Genomic DNA, 23,059 nt, shown 5'->3' with positions numbered 1-23,059 from the left:
GCACTGTGGTTCAAGTGTTAGAGTGCTCACCTTGAGCTGAAGAGCTGAAGGACAGCGCCCAGGCCCAGAGTTCAAGCCCCATGACCGACCAAAAAAAAAAAAAAAGAGAAGAGAAGTACTATCTTAATGAACATTCAATAGGAAGACTCTATAAAGGAGGAGAAAATGGTTTGTTTCCTGAGATAATTTTTGGGGGGAGGGTGCTAGTCCTGGATTTGAACTCAAGAGCCTGGGTGCTATCTCTAAAAGTTTTTTACTCAAGGGTGGCATTCTACTAAGCCATAGCTATCCTTCCTGATTTTTGGTGGTTAACTAGAGATAAAAGTCTTGAGAATATTTCCTACCTAGGCTGGCTTTGAACTGTGATCCTTAAGCCCCCTAAGTAGCTAGGATTACAGGCATGAACCATCAACATTTGGCTATGAGATAATTGAGGGCTTTCAAAACAGAAAATGAGAAATAATACATAAGTAGGGATTTATGAGACGGAGAAGTAGGATTATGTGAAATTTATATGTATAAATCAAAAGATCTGGGATAAAACATGAATGTGATAAATTATTGTTAGCAATTTCCTAAAAAAAAATCTTGGGGCTGGGAAGGTGGCTCAGTGGTAGAGCGTTTGCCTTGCATGCATAAGGCCCTGGGTTCGATTCCTCAGCACCACATAAGCAAAAAGAAAAAAGCCGGAAGTGGCGCTGTGGCTCAAGTGGTAGAGCGCTAGCCTTGAGCTGAAGAGCTGAGGGACAGCGCCCAGGCCCAGAGTTCAGGCCCCACGACTGGACCAAAAAAAAAAAAAAAAAGATCTTCCTAAAAGATATTCATATCCATGAGCATGTACATTCATATATATGATAAATATAAAACATAGATCTAATTAGGGGACTACTTTGGAGAAGGAAGGGAAAGGATAAAGACAGTAAATAATTCTGTACTACAAAGTATAGATGAAAACATCATAAAGAACCTTAGTGAAAGACACTGAGCCATAGAGAAATGGAAGCTAGGCACTGGTCTCACACCTGCAATCCTAGCTACTCAGGAAGGAGGCTGAGACTTGAGGATCAGTTGATGCTAGCTTAGGCAGTAAAGTCTCTAAGACTCTTATCTCCAATTACCTATAAAAAATAAAGGGCTGGGAATATGGCTTAATGGTAGAGTGCTTGCCTAGCATGTATGAAGTCATGGGTTCGATTCCTCTGTATCACATAAACAGAAAAAGCTGGAAGTGGTGCTGTGGCTTAAGTGCTAGCCCTAAGCACAGTAAGGCTCAGGGACAGAGCCCAAACTCTGAGTTCAAACCCCAAGCCTGGCCAAAAAAAGAAGGAAAAAAAATGAAATGGCGAACAAGTAAAGAGAAACGGACTGTCATGGAGTAAGAGAGGGTTGTATTAACAAAGAGGGTAAGAGGTTAAAATAGTTTGCAACTGGCTAGGCGCCAGTGGCTACACCTCTAATCCTAGCTAAGAGGCTGAGATCTGAGAATCGATGTTGGAAGGCAGCCTGGGCAGGAAAGTCTGAGACTCATCTCCAATTAACCACTGGTGTGGCTTACCTGCAGTTTTATAAAGCTTTGCTTAATCTTCATAACCTGTAGTGCTTTTGCAATAATAGAGCAACATTCAAAATAAATGAGTTAATAGCAATAGTAACAAACACATTTACAAAACAGAAGAGGGTGGATATGGGACAGAAAAACTGGGAGAGATCCAGTGAAGGGGTAACACTGTCCAAAAAGAAATGTACAAATCCCACCTTTGTAGCCAGGTATTGGTGGCTCAGGAGGCTGAGATCTGAGGATCGCCATTCAAAGCCAGCCCAAGAAATAAAATCAGTGAGACTCTTATCTCTAATTAACCACCAGAAAACTGGAAGTGGAGGTGGCTCAAAGTGGTAGGGCTCAGGGAGAGTGGCCAGGCCCTGAGTTCAAGGTCCATGACTGCCAAAAAAAAAAAAGAAAAAAGAAAAGATAGAAAAAAAAAAGCCTCCTTTAAAAGTGAATTTTTAAAAAAGGTACTGATTACCTTATGTAACTGTAACCAATCTGTACATCACCTTTTTTTTTTTTGTTGGCTATGAGGCTTGAACTCTGTGCCTAGGCACTGTCTGTGAGCTCTTCAGCTCAAGGCTGGTGCTCTACCACTTGAGCCACAGTGCCACTTCTGGTTTTTGAGTGTTTTTTTTTTTTTGGTGGGTCATGGGGCTTGAACTCTGGGCTTGGGCGCTGTCCCTGTGCTCTTCAGCTCAAGACAAGTGCTCTACCGCTTGAACCACAGCGCCACTTCCAGTTTTCTAGTGGTTTATTGGAGATAAGTCTCAGGGACTTTCCTGCCTGGGGTTGGCTTTGAACCGAGATGCTCAGATCTCAGCCTCCTGAATGGCTAGGATTACAGGTGTGAGCCACCGGTGCCCAGCTGAACATCACCTTTATAATAACAATAATAAATACAGAAAAAGCTATGTGCTGGGGACTCACAACTGTAATTCTAACTACTCAGGAGGCTGAGACCCAAGTATCTTGGTCTGGAGTCAACCCAGACAGGAAAGTCTGTGAGACGCTTATCTCCAATTAATCACCACTAGAGAAGTGGAACTGTGGCTCAAGTGGTAGAGTTACAAGCCTTGAGCAAAAAAGTTCAGAGAAGTCAAGTGCTGGTGGCTCATACCTGTTAACCTAGTTACTGAGATCTGAGGATTGCAGTATAAAGCCAGTCCCAACAGGAAAGTTCATGAAACTCTTATCTCTCCAATTAATCACCAAAAGCTCTAAGTGAAGCTATCGCTCAGAATGGTAGAGCCGGGGGCTGGGAAGATGGCTTAGTGGTAGAGCGCTTGCCTTGAATGCATGAGGCCCTGGGTTCGATTCCTCAGCACCACATAAGCAAAAAGAAAAAAGCTGGAAGTGGTGCTGTGGCTCAAGTGGTAGAGTGCTAGCCTTGAGCTGAAGAGCTAAGGGACAGCACCTAGGCCCAGAGTTCAGGCCTCACGACCGGACCCAAAAATAAATAAATAAATAAATAAATAAACAAAAAATGGTAGAGCCCTAGTCTTGGGCAAAAGAGCCCAGGGATAGCCCAGACTCCACGTTCAAGCCCCATAACTGACAAAAACAAAACAAACAAAAAAAAACCCTCAGGAGTTCAAGCCCTAAGACCAGCACAAAAAAACAAAACAAAACTCCAGAAGATACTTATGTATTCTACCTAAATGAATAAAAACAATATTGATATGCTAAGATCTCAAGGATGAAAGAAATGGACAAGTGCAAAAAAGATCTACTGAAGATCAATTTAGTCACATTTTTTAATAAGCACTATCATTATTTCTCAAAAAATAAAAACCTGACAACAGGGAAGAAAATAATATCCATATCTTACAGATATGACAACACTATTTGACCTAAGTGTTTTACTCAGATTGTAACTAATAAAAGCAGGACTGTCTCCTAGCCTCTCACTTTTTTTTTGTTTTGTTTTTTGCTGGTCCTGGGGCTTGAACTCAAGGCCTGGTGCTGTCCCTGAGCCTCTTTGTCCTCAAGGGTAGGGCTCTACCACGTGAACCATAGCTCTACTTCTGCTTTTTCTCAGTAGTTTATTGGAGTTAAGTGTCTCACAGACTTTCTTGCCCAGGCTAGCTTTGTACCATGATCTTCAGATCTCAGCCTCTTAAGTAGCTAGGATCACAGGCCTGAGACACTAGCACCTGGCTTTCCTACTTGTTTTTCTTTCAGGTACTAAGGATCAAACCCAGGTAGGCATGTACTCTACCACTGAGCTATCCCTAGCCTTACCCTTTCACAATATTCTATTTTTCTGTCTTTCTGTCAGTCTGTCTGTGCCAGTACTGAGCCTCTCACTATCATTTAGCTTTCTCTTTCAGGGCCGGCACTCTACCACTTGAGCCACACATCCACTTCTGGCTTTTTGCTAGTTAAATAAAAGCTCTCAAATCTGGCTGTCTAGGGTTGGCTTCAAACTGAGATCCTCAATCTCAGCCTCTTAAGTAGTTAAGATTATAGGTGGTGAATAGTTAAAGATTGTCACTTACCTCCCAAACTAATACACATTTGTTAATTTTCTTCACAGCTTCCTCATCAGACTCTTCATCATCTGGAAAAGACAATATAGCTAAATCAGTATTCAAGTCCACTCGAATACTTACACATATTGCCACCTTTTCCCATATGTTAGAATTACAAATATTCTTTTCTGCTAATCTTTATTTTCTATATTAGACTGGAAGCTCCAAATAGGGAAGGATTTTAATTCAACATTTACTACTATGTCTATCTACTATGTTCAGTATAGCTGGGCTATATACTTAGAATAAGGAACTAAAGACAAGCAGTCAATAATAAAAAATTTTTGAGAGATATTTGGTGAGCCAGGCTACAGATGCTAACATGATAAAAATAATCTCAAGGATAATGGTGGAGGGTGAATAAACCAAGTATAAATGTCTTTAACATTTGCCAAACAAAAAAAGTATGTGTCAGTTACAGTAAAAAAGTATACCTTAAGTACTTTAAGGACAGTAAGTACAAGAGGGCCACAGTTAGGTAAAGTCAAGAAATGTAAGGCTGGGAGTGGGGGGAAGGGGGAACATAGTTGAGGAGGTGGAAGGGAAGGGATGGTAGGAGAAAAACAGAGGAAGCTATAATGCTTGATAAGAAATGTACTCCTTACCTTACTCATGTAATTGTAACCCCTCTGTACAGTATTTTCAAAATAAAAAACATTAAAAAAAAGAAAGAAGTGTAAGGCTGAAGCCAGTGCTGGTGGCTCACGCCTGTAATCCTAGCTACTCAGAAGCCTGAGATCTAAGGATTACGTTCAAAGTCAGCCTGGGCAGAAAAGTCACTGAGACTCTTATCTCCAATAAACCACTCAGAAAACCTAAGTGGTGCTGTGGCTCAAGTGGTAGAGTGTTCTTCTTGAGCTAAAGAGCTGAGGGACAACGCCCAGGCCCAGAGTTCAAGCCCCATGACCGACCAAAAGGAAAAAAAAAAAAAAAAAAGAAATGTAAGGTTGAGTGGAATATAGTGCTATGTGTTTGTAATCGTAGCTCCAGGGCAAACTAATGTGAGAGGATTGTTGGAATCAATGAGCTGACACCCAGCCTGGGAAAAACAGCAAGAAGTAATCTTGAAAAAAAAAATCTCCAATAAGTTTCTCTGAGGATATTAAATGCTAATTTATAGCCAGGTGCCAGTGGCTCATGCCTGTAATCCTAGCTACTCAGAAGGCTGAGATCTGAAGATCACAGTTCAAAGCCAGCCCAGGCAGGAAAGGCCTCTTATCTTCAATAAACCACCAGAAAACCAGAAAACTGTAGCCCAAGCGCTAGAGAGCTAGCCTTGAGCTGAAGAGCTGAGGGACAGCACCCAGGCCCAGAGTTCAAGCCCTATGACCACCACTACCACCAACAACAAAAAGCTAATTCATGCTGTCAAAGATGGGGAAAATGCAGACCAGTTGTAGTGGCAAGCCCAGTTACTGGGAGATAGGACAATCTAAGTCCAAGAAAAGACAAGAAATGAGACCCTAACTGAAAACCTAAAAGCAAAAGGACCAAAGATGAGGCTCATGTGGTAGAGCACTTGCCTACCAAGTACAAAACCCTGTTTTCAATTCCCCAGAACTGAGAAAATACAAACCAACCAAACAACATCAACAACAACAACAACAAAAAAAAACAGATGGAGACGGGTGCTGGTGGCTCACACCTATAATCTTAGCTACTCAGGAGGCTGAGATCTGAGGCTCACAGTTCAAAGCCAGCCCGGGCAGGAAAGCCCATGAAACTCTATCTCCAATAAACTACCAGAAAACCCTAAGTGGTGCTGTGACCCAAGTGGTAGAGTGCTGGCCTTGAGCTGAAGAGCTGAGGGACAGCACCCAGGCCTAGAGTTCAAGCCCCACCACTAAAAAAAACCCCCAAAACAAAACAAAACAGAAAACAATAACAACAAAAGATGGGAAGAATGAACATTGATGGAAATATGATGATCTACAGAATATCAAACACAGGCACAAATAAGTACACGTATGTGTCCACACACACACATACACATACAAATAAGATTAAGGATACTGGGCACTAATGGCTCACATCTATAATCCCAGCTACTCAGTAGGCTGGGATCTGAGAATTACAGCTCAAAACCAACCTAGGCAGGAAACTCCAGGAGACTCTTATCTCCAATTAACCAGGAAAAAGTTGGAAGTTGAACTATGGCTTAAGTGGTAGGTAGATCACTGGCCTTGAGTAAAAAATCTAAGGGACAGTGCACCATGAGTTCAAGCACCATGACCAGCACAAAGAAAGGGAAAAAAAAAACAGGGCTGGAGGCATTATTCAAGTGCCACAGCATTACCTGAGAGCACATCTAAGATCCTAAGCTCAAACCCCAAGCCAGAGAACAAAACAAAAAGATAAAAACATGGAGGATGTTCGGCACTGGTGGTTATGCCTTTAATTCTACCAAACCAGGAGGCTGAGAGCTAAGGATCTGAGGATCACAATTCAAAGCCAACCCAGGCAGAAAAGTCCTGTGAGAAACTATCTCCGATTAACCACTCAAAAACTGATAGTGGAACTGTGGTAGAGCACTTGCCTAGTAAGCAGGAAATCCTGGGATTAATTCCCAGCACTACAAGCAAGTAAACCAAAGCAATAACAAAAAGATAAAGGTCGGAAATATAATGAAAAGAAGTATTCTCTCTTTATTTTCTTTTTTGCAGCACTAGGGATTAGAACCAGGACTTTGTGTGTAATAGGCAAGTACTTTTGTCACAGTATCTTTTCCTAATCAAATAAAGGTTTTTGTCTAAAATATGTTTTTATATCTTAATACTTTAAAGAACTTTTTTTTATCAGAATAATAGAAGGAAACACAAATGCATAGCTTACTAAATTTGTGCAAAGTAACACATATAACCAGCATCCACATCCAAGACAGAGAAACTAGCTGTCAGAAAAGCCTTCAAGGACAGGAAGAATAATTTTTGAACTTACGCATATGCTCAATAAATACGCACATGAAACACAAAATTGTGTATGAATGTCTAGCAGGTTTATATCTGAATGTGTCATTCAAAAGTTACTGAACATTATTTAGTATTAACAAGAATGTTACAGGAAGTGAAGACAATGAGCAGGCAGATGTTCCACCTCAACCTCCCACAGCTCTGCCACCTAATCCCCTCTAACCCCCATTCACCATCTCCCTTCGTGTTAGATGTCTGTTCATCCCACTTTATCCGATGCAGCATGAGGCGTTTAAATTTCTTCTGAGCCTTGGGGCCTGGAAACAGAGAAGAATTTTGCCAGAGCTGTTAAGATGATCAGGTGGAAGGAACCTCTGAGCTCATCTAATGCTCAGACGTTAATGTGGTAGTTGGAGCCATCCCAGGAGCTACCATGTAGCCTTTCACTCCAATAAACACAGAAATAAGAGGGCCAGTATATTACATCCAAGTATGGCTTTAAAATACTCTCTCAATTTTTTTCAGACTCACCCCCTTCCACTACTACCACGTTGACATCCTTGTGCAGTACCACCACCCCTGTCAGGTACAGTTGCCCAGCATTGGCCTCAATCTTGAACTTCTTGGCTGGGTTGCTCAAATTTCGAACTCTGGAGGAGGGAAAGTTTAGTTATGTCTTCAGTCTTAGCATCAGTAGCTGCCTAAATGGAATAGCAAATTAACAAGATGAATCCAAAATGATTCTTTCTCTAAAAGCAAAGGCTTCTGGAGCAAATATTTTCACTTTCTTATTGTCTTTAAAGTGTATAACTATATACTTTACAACAAATAGCAGGAATAAAGGAGAGGCATTTATATCATCCAAAAATATTTATAAACTCATTGTTCCTCAGACTGTTCCTGACAGTGTAATATAAATCCTGTGGCCTCTAGGTACCTGTAATGTAGATGTCATGTATGCATAAAAGTTTTCTAGATGGAGACCTGAAAAACTATCAACAGTAATTAATTACAGAGTGGTCCTAAGAGATCAGAGAAAAGGAAGGATACTTTTTCAGTAAGTGGATTTCTCTCATGTTACAAACTTAAGACTTAATAAGTACTCATTAGTTTTGGACTAATGTGCCACTTCTATGATAATGAACTAGTATTAGAAATAAGCACATTTAAAACATAAAAGATACACATCAATTCAACTAAAAGAATAAAACAAAAATATTCAATCAGTACAAAAGTAGAAAACTATTTTCACTGTAAAAATGCATTTTGGAATGAGGATAAAAGGAACACTGCAATTCATCAGATAAGGCTATGATTACTGGTGAAAACATTTTTAATGCTTTCTGTATAAATTACTTCACAAAGGATAATTGTTAACAATGTGACTTGAGTGAGTACATTCATTAGTTTATTTTTCTGAACAAACACTATTTACTGGTTAGCAAAGATGACTTGAGAGAGAACTGGATAGTCATAAAAATGAAGTCTTTAACTCTCACCACAGGGGCTGGGAATGTGGGTTAGTGGTAGAGTGCTTGTCTAGCATGCATGAAGCCCTGGGTTTGATTACCTAGTATCACATAAATAGAACAAGCCAGAAGTGGAACTGTGGTTCAAGTGGTAGAGTGCTAGCCTTGAGCAAAAGAAGCTTAGGGACAGTGCCCAGGCTCTGAGTTCAAGCCCTAGGACTGACAAAAAAAAAAACAAAAAAAACCCCACAAATGAACAAAAAAACCCAACTCTCACCACTATAATATAGACTTACTCCCCACTGATTAAGGAATGTTATTTCTTGACAACAGGGACTACTGTTGGTTATGCTTTTAGGCTATAATGAATCTGTCTCAAGCACTTGGAAAGTATTTGTTTTTCTAAGGGGAAAGTTGGCCTACTGTGGACACCTACCTATATACAGATATATGTACCCCCTGTGAAATGTCTTCTTTAAGCTTTTTAATTTTCTTGACCTTTCTCTGTTCTGCTGTAAGTTTCCGGGCAGCGTTGGCCTCTTCATGCGCTCTGTCGTGACAGGAAGGACATCCACAAGTGAGAAAGGCATTGAAGATCAGAGGCAGGGCTAAGGGAAAGAGAGAGCAACAGAGGACTCTCCCCCCCCTCCAAATATGGACCCCCCAAAACACTTTGGAAAATGCACTTGCCCGGGTTTTCCACCCAACCCCATGGCACTTACTTCTGTCTTTTTGCCATCTGAGCTCTAACATGGGCTTCTACCTTCGTAGGGTCTTGAACAGCTTCTGTTCCTAATACTCGCATCAAATTAGAAATTCTCACTGCAGTGGAGAGAGGACAGAGATCAATCGTCTAAGTTATTCCTCTGGCTGGGAAGACCTGTTTTGTCCACCATTTGCTATTGTTTACGTATTTAAAAGCTCTGCTGAAAACTTACTTCCTCTAATAACTCCTACCTTGCAAATACCACTCCAATGGACTCATTTTTTAAAAATTTAATTTTATTGTCAAGATGATGTACAGAGGGGCTACAGTTACATTCATAAGGTAGTGAGTACATTTTTTTTTTTTTTGGTCGGTTGTGGGGCCTGAACTTTGGGCCTGAGCACTGTCCCTCAGCTCTTCAGATCAAGGCTAGCGTTCTACTACTTAAGCCACAGTGCCACTTCTGGCTTTTTCTGCTTATGTGGTGCTGAGGAATTGAACCCAGTGTTAGCTGAAGGCTAACACTCTACCACTTGAGCGTCAGCCCCACTTCCGGCTTTTTCTGCTTAGGTGGTGCTGAGGAATCGAACCCAGGGCCTCATGCATGTAAGGCAAGCGCTCTACCACTGAGCCATCTTCCCATCCCCCCAGGGTAAGTTTTTAATGTACTATTTTTTTCTTTTAGTGAGACAAGGTCTTCTGATATAGCCAACTTAGGTCTCATATTTTCAATGTTCCTGCCTTAGTATACCAAGTGCTAGGATTATAGGTGTTTCATCATAGCAGCTCTGTATGTTGTTTCATTTTTATTTGTGTGTGTGCAAGTGCAAAAAAAGCCTAGGGACAATGCCTAGGCCCTGAGTTTAAGTTTCTTGGTGTTTTGTTGTTGTTGTTTTTTTAATTATTACTGGTCCTGGGGCTTGAACTCAAGGCTTGGGAGCTATCCCTGAACTTTTCTGCTCAATGCTAGTGCTCTACCACTTGAGTCACAGCCATACTTCTGGCTTTTTGGAAGTTAACTCAAGATCAGAGTTTCATTGACTTTCTTGCCCAGGCTGGCTTCAAATCATGATTCTCAGACCTAAGCCTCTTTAGTAGCTGGATTACAGGTGTGAGCCATCAGTGCCTAGCTCTTTCTGCGTTTTTATTTTTACTTTTTTTTTACAGTCCTAGGGCTGGGCACTGCCTGAGTTTCTTTTGCTCAAGGTTAGCACTCTTACCACCTGAGAGCCATAGCGCCACTTCCAGCTTTTCCTGTTTATACGCTACTGAGGAATCAAACCCAGGGCTCATGCATGCTAGGCAAGCACTCTAGCACACAGCCATATTCCCAGCCCATGTGCATGTGTGTGTCTGTGTGTGTGTGCACTCTAGCACAAAGCCATATTCCCAGCCCGTGTGTGTATGTGTGTGTGTGTCTGTGTGTATGTCTGTGTGTGTGTGTTTGCTGGTCGTGAGGCCTGAACTCTGGGCCTGGGCACTGTCCCTCAGCTCTTCAGCTCAAGGCTAGCACCCTACCACTTGAGCCACAGCACCACTTCTGGCTTTTTCTGCTAAATGGTGCTGAGGAATTGAATCCAAGGCTTCATTGAATGCAAGGCAAGCACTCTACCACTGATCCACCTTCCCAGGCCTTCTTGCTATAAAACCCAGATGGTCTTGAACTTGATATCCTCTTGTGTGAGCTTCCATATCAACTCTCTATTTTTCATTTTAAAATTTGAAATGTTAAGAATAATAACTCCGCAAATATTGCAATTTCTATTTTCATGAATTTCAAGACTAGCACCACTCCAGGAAAATCAGAGCACTATACAACTGATAATTCTTTTTTTCCCCCCAGTCCTAGGGCTTGAACTCTCAGGCACTGTCCTGAGAGCTTCTTTTGCTCAAGGCTAGCACTCTACCACTTGAGCCACAGCACCACTTCTGGCTTTTTCTGTTTATGGTACTGAGGAATTGAACCCAGGGCTTCATGAATGCTAGGCAAGCACTCTATCACTAAGCCACATTCCTAGACTGTACAACTAATAATTCTGAAAAATAAGCCTTAAGTGACATCCACAATAAATCATGCAAATAACTGAGAAACAGAAAACACTCAGATGGCTGTTAAAATCCTTCTAAAACTAAAAAGATAAAACTTGACAGATAAACTTTTAATAGCAGTGCCAACTAAAAAAGTGTACCTTTGGGCTCTGGAGGAGGCATCAGGCCTAGCCTTACTTTCTCCTGTAGTTCCTTCTGTGCTTCCCTCCTTGTTTGTCTCCGAAGTTTCTTCTGTTCCTTCTTGGTAAGATATACTCCCAGAGTAACTGGTGTATCATTGTCAACTGTCAGAGAAATGAGTGTACCAAACCAGTAGAATATTAGAGGGGCTTAGGTGGATATCAGCAGCATTAAAAAAATAACTGTTGTTTTAGTTACTTATTTTTATTTTTTTGTCGGTCCTGGGGCCTGTACTCTGGGCCCAGGTGTTGTCCCTCAGCTCTTCAGCTCAAGGCTAGGACTCTACCACTTGAGCCACAGCTCTACTTCTGGCTTTTTCTTTTTTTTTTTTTGGATCTGGTCGTAGGGCCTGAACTCTGGGCCTAAGCGCTGTCCCTCAGCTCTTCAGCTCAAAGCTAGTGCTATACCACTTGAGCCACAGCGCCACTTCCGGCTTTTTTCTTTTTGCTTATGTGGTGCTGAGGAATCGAACCCAGGGCCTCATGCATGCAAGGCAAGTGCTCTACCACTGAGCCACCTTCCCAGCCCCACATCTGGCTTTTTCTGGTTATGTGGTACTGAGGAATTGAACCCAGGGCCTCATGCATGCACGGCAAATACTCTACCACTAAAACACCTTCTCAGCCCTTTTAACTGTTGTTTTAAAGCTGTGGCTCATGCCTATAATTCTAGTTACTCTGGAGGCTGAGTTCTGAGGATCAATTTGAAGCCAGCTAGGACAGGAAAAGTCTGTGAGACTGTTATCTCCAATAAACTACTCAGAAAAAGCTGGAAGTAGTGCCGAGGTTCAAGGAGAAAAAGCTGGAAGTGGTACTGTGGTTCAAGTGGTAGAGCACTAGCCTTTAGCAAAAGAAGTTCAGGAACAGTGCCTAGGCCCAGAGTATAAGCCCCAACACTGGCAAAAAAATAAACAAACAAAAAATATTAGCCAGGCATTGGAAGCTAATGCCTGTAATCCTCAGGAGGCTGAGATCTGAGGATCAAGGTTCAAAGCCAGCCCAGGCAGGAAAGTCTGAGACTCTTATCTCCAATAAACCACTCAGAAAACCCTAAGTGACACTGTGAATCAAGTGGTAGAGTCTTGCCCTGAGTTGAAGAGCTGAAGGACAGAGCCCAGGACCAGAGTTCAAGTCCCACAACCAAAAAAATAAAAATAAAAAATAAAAAGATAAAATTGATTTTTAAAAAAACATTTGCCAGCTGGGCGCTGGTGGCTCACGCCTGTAATCCTAGCTACTCAGGAGGCTGAGATCTGAGGATCGCGGTTCAAAGCCAGCACGGGCAGGAGAGACCGTGAGACTCCTATCTCCAATAAACCACCAGAAAACCAGAAGTGGCGCTGTAGCTCAAGTGGTAGAGCGCTCGACTTGAGCTGAAGAGCTGAGGGACAGCGCTCAGGCCCAGAGTTCAAGCCCCACGACCAACAAAAAAAAAAAATTGCCAGTCCTGGGATTCAACTCAGGACCCAGGTATTGTCCTGGAGCTTTTTTGCTCAAGGCTAGCACACCACCACTAGAGCCACACTCCTCTTCTGGCTTTTTTGGTGGTTAATTGGAGATAAGACTCTCACTGATAGGGGCTAGGAAGGTGGCTCAGTGGTAGAGTGCTTGCCTTGCATGCAGGAGGCCCTGGGTTTGATTCCTCAGCACCACATAAGCAGAAAAAAGCAAAAAGCTGGAAGTGGTGCTGTGGCTCAAGTGGTAGAACACTAGCCTTGATCTAAAGAGCTGAGGGACAGTGCCCAGGCCCAGGGTTCAGGCCCCATGACCAAGGGAAAAAAAAAAAAAATCTCAATGACTTTCCTGCTTCTTTGGCTTTGAGCAAGATTCCCAGATCTCAGCCTCTAGAGTAGCTAGGATTCTAGGTGTCAGTCACTTGCACCTGGTTAGTCTTGAGTCTTCAGCTCAAGGCTAGCACTCTACCACTTGAGCCATAGCGCCACTCCGGCTTTTTTTCTTTTTGTTTATGTGGTGCTGAGGAATCGAACCCAGGGCCTCATGCATGCAAGGCAAGCGCTCTACCACTGAGCCACCTTCCCAGCCCTAGTCTCCAGTCTTTAACTCTCACTTTCTGCATAGGTAATAGTAAATGTTTCTCTCTTCTCCATTTCTCCCCACTTTGACTTGTTATACTAAGTCCTTGCTTAAACATTAAAAGAGGCATATTTTTATCTTTCGTAAGTACTTTTCTCAGTTGATTAAGTAGTAAAACTCATCAAAAACAATGCGCAAATATAAAAAACATGATTACTACTGCTTTAGTTACTTTGGGTAAGGATTGGGATAGGTGAAGGTATCTAAAGTTCTACTATGTCATCCCTTATATTTTGATGTTCCCATGGAATATGATTTTGAAAAGCACTGGCCTACTTGATTTTTTTTTTTTTTGGGTCCAGTCATGGGACCTGAACTCTGGGCCTGGACGCTGTCCCTCAGCTCTTCAGCTCAAGGCTAGCGCTCTACCACTTGAGCCATAGCGCCACTTCCGGCTTTTTTCTTTTTTCTTATGTGGTGCTGTGGAATCGAACCCAGGGCCTCATGCATGCAAGGCAAGCACTCTACCACTGAGCCACCTTCCCAGCCCCTTGATTTTTTTTTTTTCTTAGGTGGTACTGGAGTTTGAATTCAGGGCCTTGCACTTGTTAGAAAACCCTTTACCATTTGAGCCATTTTGTTAGCCTACATTTAGTCATAGGAAATGAAAAAAATCCTCCAGACTCTCAAGAAGGTTCAATCAATAGTTAAAAACAGACAAACCCCACATTCTTCTAATGATTCATACCAATGATGTCAGTGCCTGGCATGTATTTCAAGTTTTTAGGTTAAAAATGCTCAAGTTGCTAGGCACAAGTGGCTCACACTTGTAATCCTAGTTACTCAGGTCACTTAGATCTGATGATCGCAGTTCAGAGTCAACTTGGGTAAGAAAGTCTGTGAGATTTTTTTTTTTTGGGGGGTAGGTCTCACTTGAACTCAGGGCTTGGGGGCTGTCCTAGAGCTTTTTTGCTCAAGGCTAACAGTCTACCACTTTGAGCCACAGTACCACTTATGGTTTTCTGGTGGTTAACTAGCAATAAGAGTCTTATAAATTTTCTTGCCTGGACTGGCTTTGAACCATGATCCTCAGATCTCAGCTTCCTGAGTAGCTAGGATTATAGACATGAGCTATTTGCATGGGCTTCTGTGAGACTCTTCTCTCCAATTTATCACCAAAAAAGGTAGAAGTGTAGCTATGACTCAAGTGATAAAATGCTAACCTTGAGGGGGAGAAAAAAAGCTCAAGGATATTGCCCAAGTCCTGAGTGCAAACCCTGGGACTGGCACCCCCTAAAAACAACAAGCCGGGCGCTGGTGGCTCATGCCTGTAATCCTAGCTACTCAGGAGGCTGAGATCTGAGGATCACGGTTCAAAGCCAGCCCGAGCAAGAAAGGCTGTGAAACTCTTATCTCCAATAAACCACCAGAAAACAGGAAGTGGCTCTGGAGCTCTAGTGGTAGAGTGCTAGCCTTGAGCTGAAGAGCTGAGGGACAGTGCCCAGGCCAGAGTTCAAGCCCCACGACTGACAAAAAGAAAAACAAACAAACAAAAAACCCAACAACAACAACGAAAACACCTTAAGTATGGGCTGAGAAGGTGGCTCAGTGGTAGGATGCTTGCCTTGCATGCATGAAGCCCTGGGTTTGATTCCTTAGCACCACTTAATCAGGAAAAGCCAGAAGTGGTGCTGTGGCTCAAGTAGTAGAGCACTGGCCTTGATCTGAAGAGCTGAAGGACAGTGCCCAGGCCAAGAGTTCAAGCCCCACAACCAAAAGAAACCCGCCCCCCCCCCCAAAAAAAAACACCTCAAGTGTTGCTGGGCACTGGTAGCTTGTGTCTATAATCCTAGCTATTCAAGAGGCTGAGATCTGAGAATCATGGTTTGAAGCCAGCACAAGCAAAGTCCAGTTTTTGTTTTTGTTTTCCGGTTATTTCTATAGACAGCTTCACAAACTTTTCTGCCTAGGTTGGCTTTGAAGCTTAATCTTCTGGATCTTAGCCTCCTGGGTAGCTAGGTATGACTCACTAGCAACTGGCTATGATCCATACAACACTTAAAAGACAGTGTTATCAGTTATTATCTATATATGTAGGGAAAATTCTCAATGTTTTAAGTATTCTCAATTCTCAATGCATCATGTCTCAAGACAAACAGCTAATTTTTTAAGCCACAAGACAGGCACCGATGGCTCAAGCCTGTAATCCTAGCTACTCAGGAGGCTGAGATCTAAGGATCACAGTTCAACACCAACCTGGGCAGGAAAGTCCATGAGACTCTTATTTCCCATAAACCACTAGAATACCAGAAGTGGAACTATGGCTCAAGTGGTCTAGAGCACTTGCCTTGAGCTGAAGAGCTGAGGGACAGCCCCCAAGCCCAGAGGTCAAGCCCCAAAGCTGAGCAAGACAAACAAACAAAAACCCACAAAGAAATACTAAAAACAAAACCTATATTTGGGCAGGAATTAAGTGTACTGTACAAGACTGGAGTTGGAGTTGGCAAAAGCCCAGCTCGTAATACACATAAGTGAAGCTGTCTAAAAAGCCTTAGTATTTTAATTGAAGCCTCAGTACTGTCAATGTTGCATATTCAATAGTCACTAGTCAATGTATCATTTAAACTAATTAAGATTGAATAAAATGAAAAACTCAAGGTCTAAACTTCACTAGTACAATTCAGTTTTTGAGTGCTTGATCACACGTGGATCATGCTCATAGCACTGCACAGCACAGATAGACACGTCCATTACTGTGTGAAGATTTATTGCTAATTCTGCTCTAGTGTCTTCATTGAGCAATTTATGTATTACCTGGAGGATTGAGTTGGGCGGGATGTTCAACAAGATTTGTGATTCCAAAATAATCTTCTCTCTTGGGATTTTCCTCTGTACTAAAATTGGAGGAAGAAGAAAAAACAAGATATATGGATAGAGATGATGCTGAGAAAGGAGCCTTGAGACATGAGAAAATTCATTCTCTATACAGAGCTTTTAGTACTTATCTCTAACATGTATTTAGCTGCTATTTAATTTTTAGGAAAATAAGGTCCTATTAAGACTAGCTCCATTCACTACACAAGTCATCTTCAATCTTTTTTCTATTCTAACACTCCTGAAAGATACCATAGTCTCTCAGTAGTAACAACAAATCCGTGGAAAAGTGGCTTATGCCTGTAATCCTAGCTACTCAGGAGGCTCAGTGAGATCTGAGGGTCAGAGTTCTAAGCCAGCCTGGGCTGGAAAGTCTGTGAAACCCTTATCGTCAGTAAAGTACTAAGAAGGGGAGCTTTGGTTAAAGTGGTTAAAGAGTGCTAGCTCAGGGACAGCACATAGGCCCTGAGTTCGAGATGCAGGACCCACACACATACACAAAAAAAGTTATTAGCAAGGTAGGCATTGGTGGCACAGACTGTTACTTAAGCTGAGATCTGAGGATCAAGGTTCAAAGCCAGCCTGGGCTGGAAAGTCTGTCAGACTCTTTTTTTTTGGGGGGGGGGTCCGGTCATGGGGCCTGAACTCTGGGCCTGGGTGCTGTCCCTCAGCTCTTCAGCTTAAGGCTAGCGCTCTACGTAGACACTTGAGCCACAGCACCACTTCCGGATTTTTTTTTTCTTTTTGCTTATGTGGTGCTGAGGAATCGAACCCAGGGCCTCAGGCATGCAAGGCAAGCGCTCTACCACTGAGCCACCGTCCCAGCCCAGTCTGTCAGACTCTTATCTCCAATTAAGTAGCAAAAAGCTGGAAGTAGAACTGTGGTTCAAGTGATAGAGTGCTTGCTTTGAGTACAAAGGCTCAGGGACAGTGCCCAGGCCCTGAGTTCAAGCTGTAAGACCAGCACACACACAGAAAAGTATTGAGCCAGGTGCCAGTGCTGCATGCTTAAAATCCTAACTACTCAGGAGGCTAAAATCTGAGGACCTTGGTTGGAAGCCAGATCAGGCAGGAAAAGTCTTAGATTCTTAGCTCCAATTAACCACAAAAAAACTACAAATGGCTATGGCTCAAGTGGTAAAGTAATAGCCTTGAGCACAAAAGCTCAGGGCAGAGCTCAGGCCCTGAGTTCAAACACTAGGATTGGCACACACACAAAAAGATAACAACAAACTCACAGGTCAAAGCCATTGGGGATTATGTAAGAGTCCCACCACTCAATTTCAGGGATATCTCCTTCCTTTAGTTCCTTTTTAGGAGCAATGAGGGCAAGCCTAGTTGAAGTATGAATGCCTGTTTTTCGAGCAGCCTGTGAAATCTCTGCCTGTAGCTTCTCCAGTTGAGCCTAAAAGCAAGATAAACCAAGACAAGTTGCTGCCACAGAAAAGTGGTATAATCCTAAACTTTGAAGTGCCCTTGTTGAAATTTCTTAGCTAACGTAGCATTCATAATTTCTCAAAGTTTAGAAAAAGAGCCATTGTTTTATTTTATCCCTTACTTGGTATATACACATATATCAAACCCACTCCTCTCCTTTACCCTGTAGTGCGTGCCTAGATTAGATATGCAGAAATGGAATTACAGACAAAACTAACAGAATACAGTCAAGTGAACTTTCCAGATGATGGATTGGCTGCAGTGAATTTTAACACTAGACAGGCTTCTCTCTCACTCAAGGGCTCTGAATTGTTTCTCTCCACTGTAAGTTTTACATGAACATTTTAAACTTCATTTATTTCCATCTAGGTAGGCAGTAATTAGAAATAGCTGAAAATCATATTACAAAAATAGTTTAAAGCAGGGCGCCGGTGGCTCACGCCTGTAATCCTAGCTACTCAGGAGGCTGAGATCTGAGGATCGCGGTTCAAAGCCAGCCCGGGCAGGAGAGACTGTGAGACTCCTATCTCCAATAAACCACCAGAAAACCGGAAGTGGCGCTGTAGCTCAAGTGGTAGAGCGCTCGCCTTGAGCTGAAGAGCTGAGGGACAGCGTCCAGGCCCAGAGTTCAAGCCCCACGACCGACAAAAAAAAAAAAAAAAATAGTTAAAAAAATTTAGCCATTGCTTTAAATTAATTCCTCAAAACAGGGAACCTTGAATTAGCCATATTTTTCTGTCAGCTTCCTACTTAAAATTCTCAAATATATGCTAAGTCAGATACCTTTGTTCGTAATCGTTGAGCAATCTTTTCAAATTTGCCCTTGTCATGAAATTTAAAAGTACGTCTCTGGCGCTGTGAGGGGGCGATTGAGACTCGGGGGTCAAAAAAGGTATTGGACTCCATGTCTTCTGATGGCTTTTCTTTTAGCTGTTGCTTGAATTGTTCCCTCTTCACAGCACGAATATTGGCTTTCAGAGTAGGCATGCGATGAGTTAGTTCAATCTCCTTGCCTGTGGCATCTACAGTTCGACCTTGCTCATCTAGGATCAGTGGTGTAGGTTTAGTTTGATCTTTTAACTCTACCTTCCTGAAAAACAGCCAACAAAAAAGTAAATCCCATAGAATATTAAAGCCAAAAACAAACAGAATATAAAACAAAACATAATTTTAGGTAGTAAAACCTCATCTGTGAAGTATAAAATCTTGATTAAAAACACTAAAATAATAATTTCTTTTTTTAATATAAGATTAAGGGTAAAAACATCAAACTGAAGCTTGAGATATAGTGATAGAAAAGTTGCCACCATGTGCCAGGCAGTGAGTGTGACCTAAGCGCTACAAAACTAAATCCACAAAGAATTTTAAAAAATTGGGCTGGTAGCCGGGCGCTGGTGGCTCACGCCTGTAATCCTAGCTACTCAGGAGGCTCAGATCTGAGGATCGAGGTTCAAAGCCAGCCCAGGCAGGAGAGACCGTGAGACTCCTATCTCCAATAAACCACCAGAAAACCGGAAGTGGCGCTGTAGCTCAAGTGGTAGAGCGCTTGCCTTGAGCTGAGGGACAGCCCCCAGGCCCAGAGTTCAAGCCCCACGACCGACAAAAAAAAAAAAAAAAAAAAAAAAAAAAATTGGGCTGGGAATGTGGCCTAATGGTAGAATGTTTGCCTAGCATGCATGAAGCTACGGGTTCTATTCCTCTGTACCACATCAAAAGAAAAAGTCAGAAGTGCTGCTATGGCTCAAGTGGTAGAAAACTAGCCTTGAGCAAAAGCAGCTCAGGGATAGGGCCCAGGTCCTGAGTTCAAGCCCTAGGACTGGCAATAATAATAAAATTAAATAGAAATCAACCACTTAATCATGGGCTTATGCCCACAATCCTGGCTACAAGGGAAACAGAGGTAAAAGAACTGACTGTACCTTATTTTAAATTTTTTTTGTCTGTCGTGGGACTTGAATTCTGGGCTTGGGCACCATCCCTCAGCTCTTCAGCTCAAGGCTGGCATTCTACCACTTGAGCCACAGTGTCACTTTCAGTTTTCTGGTGGTTTATTGGAGATAAGAGTCTCACATACTTTCCTGCCCAGGCTGGCTTTGAACTGTGATCCTCAGATCTCAGCCTCCTGAGTAGCTAGGATTACAGGTGCAAGCCACCAGTGCCTGGAGAGGACTGTAGTTTAATTTCAGTAGACAAAACGCAGGCTACTTATCAAGTCCTCTATGGATAAATAAGTTGGGCAAACACCTACTGTTGTAGCCACAAAGAAGGCCACAGGTACAGGATCATAGTCTTAGTCTGAGTCCAGTTAAGGCAAAAAGTGTGAGATTCAGTCTGAAAAAATAATAGGGTTTGGGCTAGGAAGGTGGCTAAGTGGTTAGAGTGCTTGTCTTGCATGCATAAGGCCCTGGGTTCAATTCCTCAGTACCACATAAGCAGAAAAGGCCAGAAGTGGTGCTGTGGCTCAAGTGGTAGAGCGCTAGCCTTGAGCTGAAGAGTTGAGGGACAGCACCCAGGCCCAGAGTTCAGGCCCCATGACTGACAAAAAAAATAAAATAACAGGGTTTGAGGAATGGCTCAAGTGGTACAGTAAGGCCCTGAGTTCAAAATAATAAAAGGAGAAGAAAACAAACAGGACATTTGAATATAGCGCACCAAATGAAATTAATTTTTAAATTATATTGAAAAGACTTTGTAATCTTATGTTTCTTCTGAATTTTGTGTGTGTATATGTATGTGACTCAAATCCAGGGCTTAATGCAAGATAGGTAAGTGCTCTCTTACTGAACTATATCTCTAGCCCACACAAAATTCATTGGTTATATTACAGACCAATGAAATACTAAAACTCAAACTTAATATCTTTGCCTAGTTGTAGAAAACTCATAGATTTGGTCTCACTCAATGTTGCTTAATGGCAAAAGCTCTGAGTTAGAAACTCACAGTCTGATTCTATTCCAAGTCCCAATACTAGATAAATAATTTTTATTTCAATTCTACCAATTACAAAAAGATAATACACCTTATAACAAAGCCAAAAAAGTCAATTGGTATTTGCAGATCATATGTACAAAATATGAAACCTTAAGAAATTATTTTAAGTTCAATGGAAAATGAAGTTCAATAGTATTTAGGGCTATTTACTGCTTCTCAAGCCTGAGAAGCGACAAGGGATTCCAGGAAGTACTCACGGTGGAGCAATGCCCATGGCATGGAGATTAGCAAGGCCCACCATGTTGGCATTGCCGATTAGTCCTGGCTTCAGTGCCAGCTGAGCTTGGATTCGGGCTTGTAGTTCAGCAGCTTTCCTTGCCTTTTCAATAGCATCATTCATAAAAGTGGCAGCCTGGGATGGTTGAATAGTATTGCCAATTGGAAGTCGCTCTGGCTGGGAGGAAGAAGTTGTCTTTGGCTATGGGACAGAGAACAAAAGAAATCAGAGGGGCTGAGATACGCACACTCTCATATGGTAGATGACTATGGGGTATGACCCTCTGAACTCTCAGTTGAATGGATGGTACAAAATTTTGTGCTAAAGACTATTATTTTCAGAGTAACAAGGACATAATACCTGAGGTGTCGGAGGGCTAATGAAGCTCAACTGTTTTTTCCTCTCCTCAATTTGTCGTGTTGCAGCCTCCATCATCTGTTTGATCTGCTCTCCAGAGGAAAAAATTGAAAGTTAAATTTCTCCATATTATTTCTCCCATACAGGTTCCTATAACCAAAATGCATTTGGGTCTAGAAACCAAAAATGTTCCTCAAATGTCCCTACCATATTGTACCTACCTACCATAGGCTAGAAAATTGAGTAAAGGTAAGTTTTCATTGTCAAACTGCAATATTACAACTCTTTCTTCCTAGAGCAAGATTATGACTCAGATAAACCTAAGTATTCATCTTTTTTTTCTTTTTTTTCCCCTTTGGTCGGTGGTGGGGCTTGAACTCTGGGTCTGGACACTGTCCCTCAGCTCTTCAGCTCAAGGCTAGTACTCTACCACTTGAGCCACAGCGCCACTTCCGGCTTTTTCTGTTTATGTGGTGCTGAGGAATTGAACCCAGGGTGTGCATGTGAGACAAGCACTGTACCACTGAGCTACCTTCCCAGTCCCCTAAGTATTCCTCTTATCTGTGCTACTTACTACCTGTGTAATATCTCAAACTCACAAGAATATAAAAGGTTACTAGGAAAATTCATTTTTGTTTTCCTGATAGAGAAGTCATACTTATTCATCTAATTTCTCCTTAAGTATGTTTTCTTGTGTGTGTGTCGTGGTTCTATTTTTATTAGCATCAATACAAAAAGAGTTCATTTTGACACGTTTCTATGTGTACCTAATGTTCCTTAAGCAGACTTACTCCCTGCATTAATCTATCTTCCTATTGTGAACATTTAAGTGGTGCATATAAGCCTAACAACACCTCAATTATATTAAATTTTAAAAAATCATGTTGAGCTGGGCACCGGTGGCTCATGCATGTAATCCTAGCTACTCAGCAAGCTGAGATCTGAGGATCACAGTTCAAAGCCAGCACGGGCAGGAATGTCCATGAGACTCGTATCTCCAATAAACCACCAGAAAACCGAAGTGGTGCTGTGGCTCAGGTGGTAGAGTGCTCACCTTGAGCTAAAGAGCTGAGGGATGGCACCCAAGCCCAGAGTTCAAGCCCCACAACCGACAAAAAAAAAAAAAAAAAAAAAAAATCATGTTGAGCACACTGGTGAGTAACACCTGTAATTCTAGCTACTGAGAAGGCAGAGATCTGAAGATCATGGTTCAAAGCCAGCCAGGAAGGAAAGCCCATGAAACCTTTATTTCCAATTAACTAACAAAAGGCCAGAAGTGGACCTGTGGCTTAAATGGGAAAGCACTATCCTTGAGCAAAAATGCTCAGGGAAAAGGGATAGTACCCAGGCCCTGAATTCAAGTTCCAGAACCAGCATTTTTTTTTTTTTAAAAAGCAAAAAAAAAAAAAAAAAAGCTCTGGGACAGCACCTAGCACCCAGGCCTTAAGTTCAAACTCTAGGACTGGCATCTAAAATAAATCAGTTTCTTTTCCTTTTTTGTGCTGGTTTTTGGTGGTTAATCGGAGACAAGAATCTCTAGGACCTTTTCCCCTAGAATGGCGTTAAACTGCAATCCTCAGATCCCAGTCCCAGTCTCCTGAGTAGCTAGGATTATACATGCACATCAGCAGTGCCCAACTATTCTCCAATTTTTTTTTTTTTTTGTCAGTCATGGGGCTTGAACTCTGGGCCTGGGTGCTGTCCTTCAGCTCTTCAGCTCAAGGTGAGCACTCTACCACTTGAGCCAAAGCGCTACT

General features: G+C 42.2%; 1 protein-coding gene across 2 annotated transcripts in view; it reads right to left on the bottom strand.

Annotated features, from left to right (window-relative positions):
- LOC138821618 (U4/U6 small nuclear ribonucleoprotein Prp3) overlaps positions 1-23,059 on the bottom strand; it is a 34,345-nt gene that overhangs the window by 2,646 nt on the left and 8,640 nt on the right. For both annotated transcript variants that reach the window (XM_070014049.1, XM_070014051.1), the window contains 11 exons: positions 21,306-21,389; positions 20,926-21,146; positions 18,521-18,827; positions 17,539-17,705; positions 16,241-16,320; positions 11,354-11,497; positions 9,181-9,280; positions 8,895-9,008; positions 7,521-7,639; positions 7,223-7,306; positions 4,048-4,109 (listed from right to left, as the gene is read on the bottom strand). In XM_070014049.1, coding sequence (XP_069870150.1) covers positions 4,048-4,109; positions 7,223-7,306; positions 7,521-7,639; positions 8,895-9,008; positions 9,181-9,280; positions 11,354-11,497; positions 16,241-16,320; positions 17,539-17,705; positions 18,521-18,827; positions 20,926-21,146; positions 21,306-21,389 — 1,482 coding nt within the window. The remainder of the gene's footprint in view (positions 1-4,047; positions 4,110-7,222; positions 7,307-7,520; positions 7,640-8,894; positions 9,009-9,180; positions 9,281-11,353; positions 11,498-16,240; positions 16,321-17,538; positions 17,706-18,520; positions 18,828-20,925; positions 21,147-21,305; positions 21,390-23,059) is intronic.

This window comes from Dipodomys merriami, unplaced genomic scaffold, assembly GCF_024711535.1.
Source record: "Dipodomys merriami isolate MVZ:Mamm:240054 unplaced genomic scaffold, mDipMer1.0.p SCAF_92, whole genome shotgun sequence".
Classification (NCBI taxonomy): Eukaryota; Metazoa; Chordata; class Mammalia; order Rodentia; family Heteromyidae; genus Dipodomys; species Dipodomys merriami.
The sequence above is the reverse complement of the archived record's forward strand: the minus strand, read 5'-3'. Positions and strand labels throughout refer to the sequence as shown.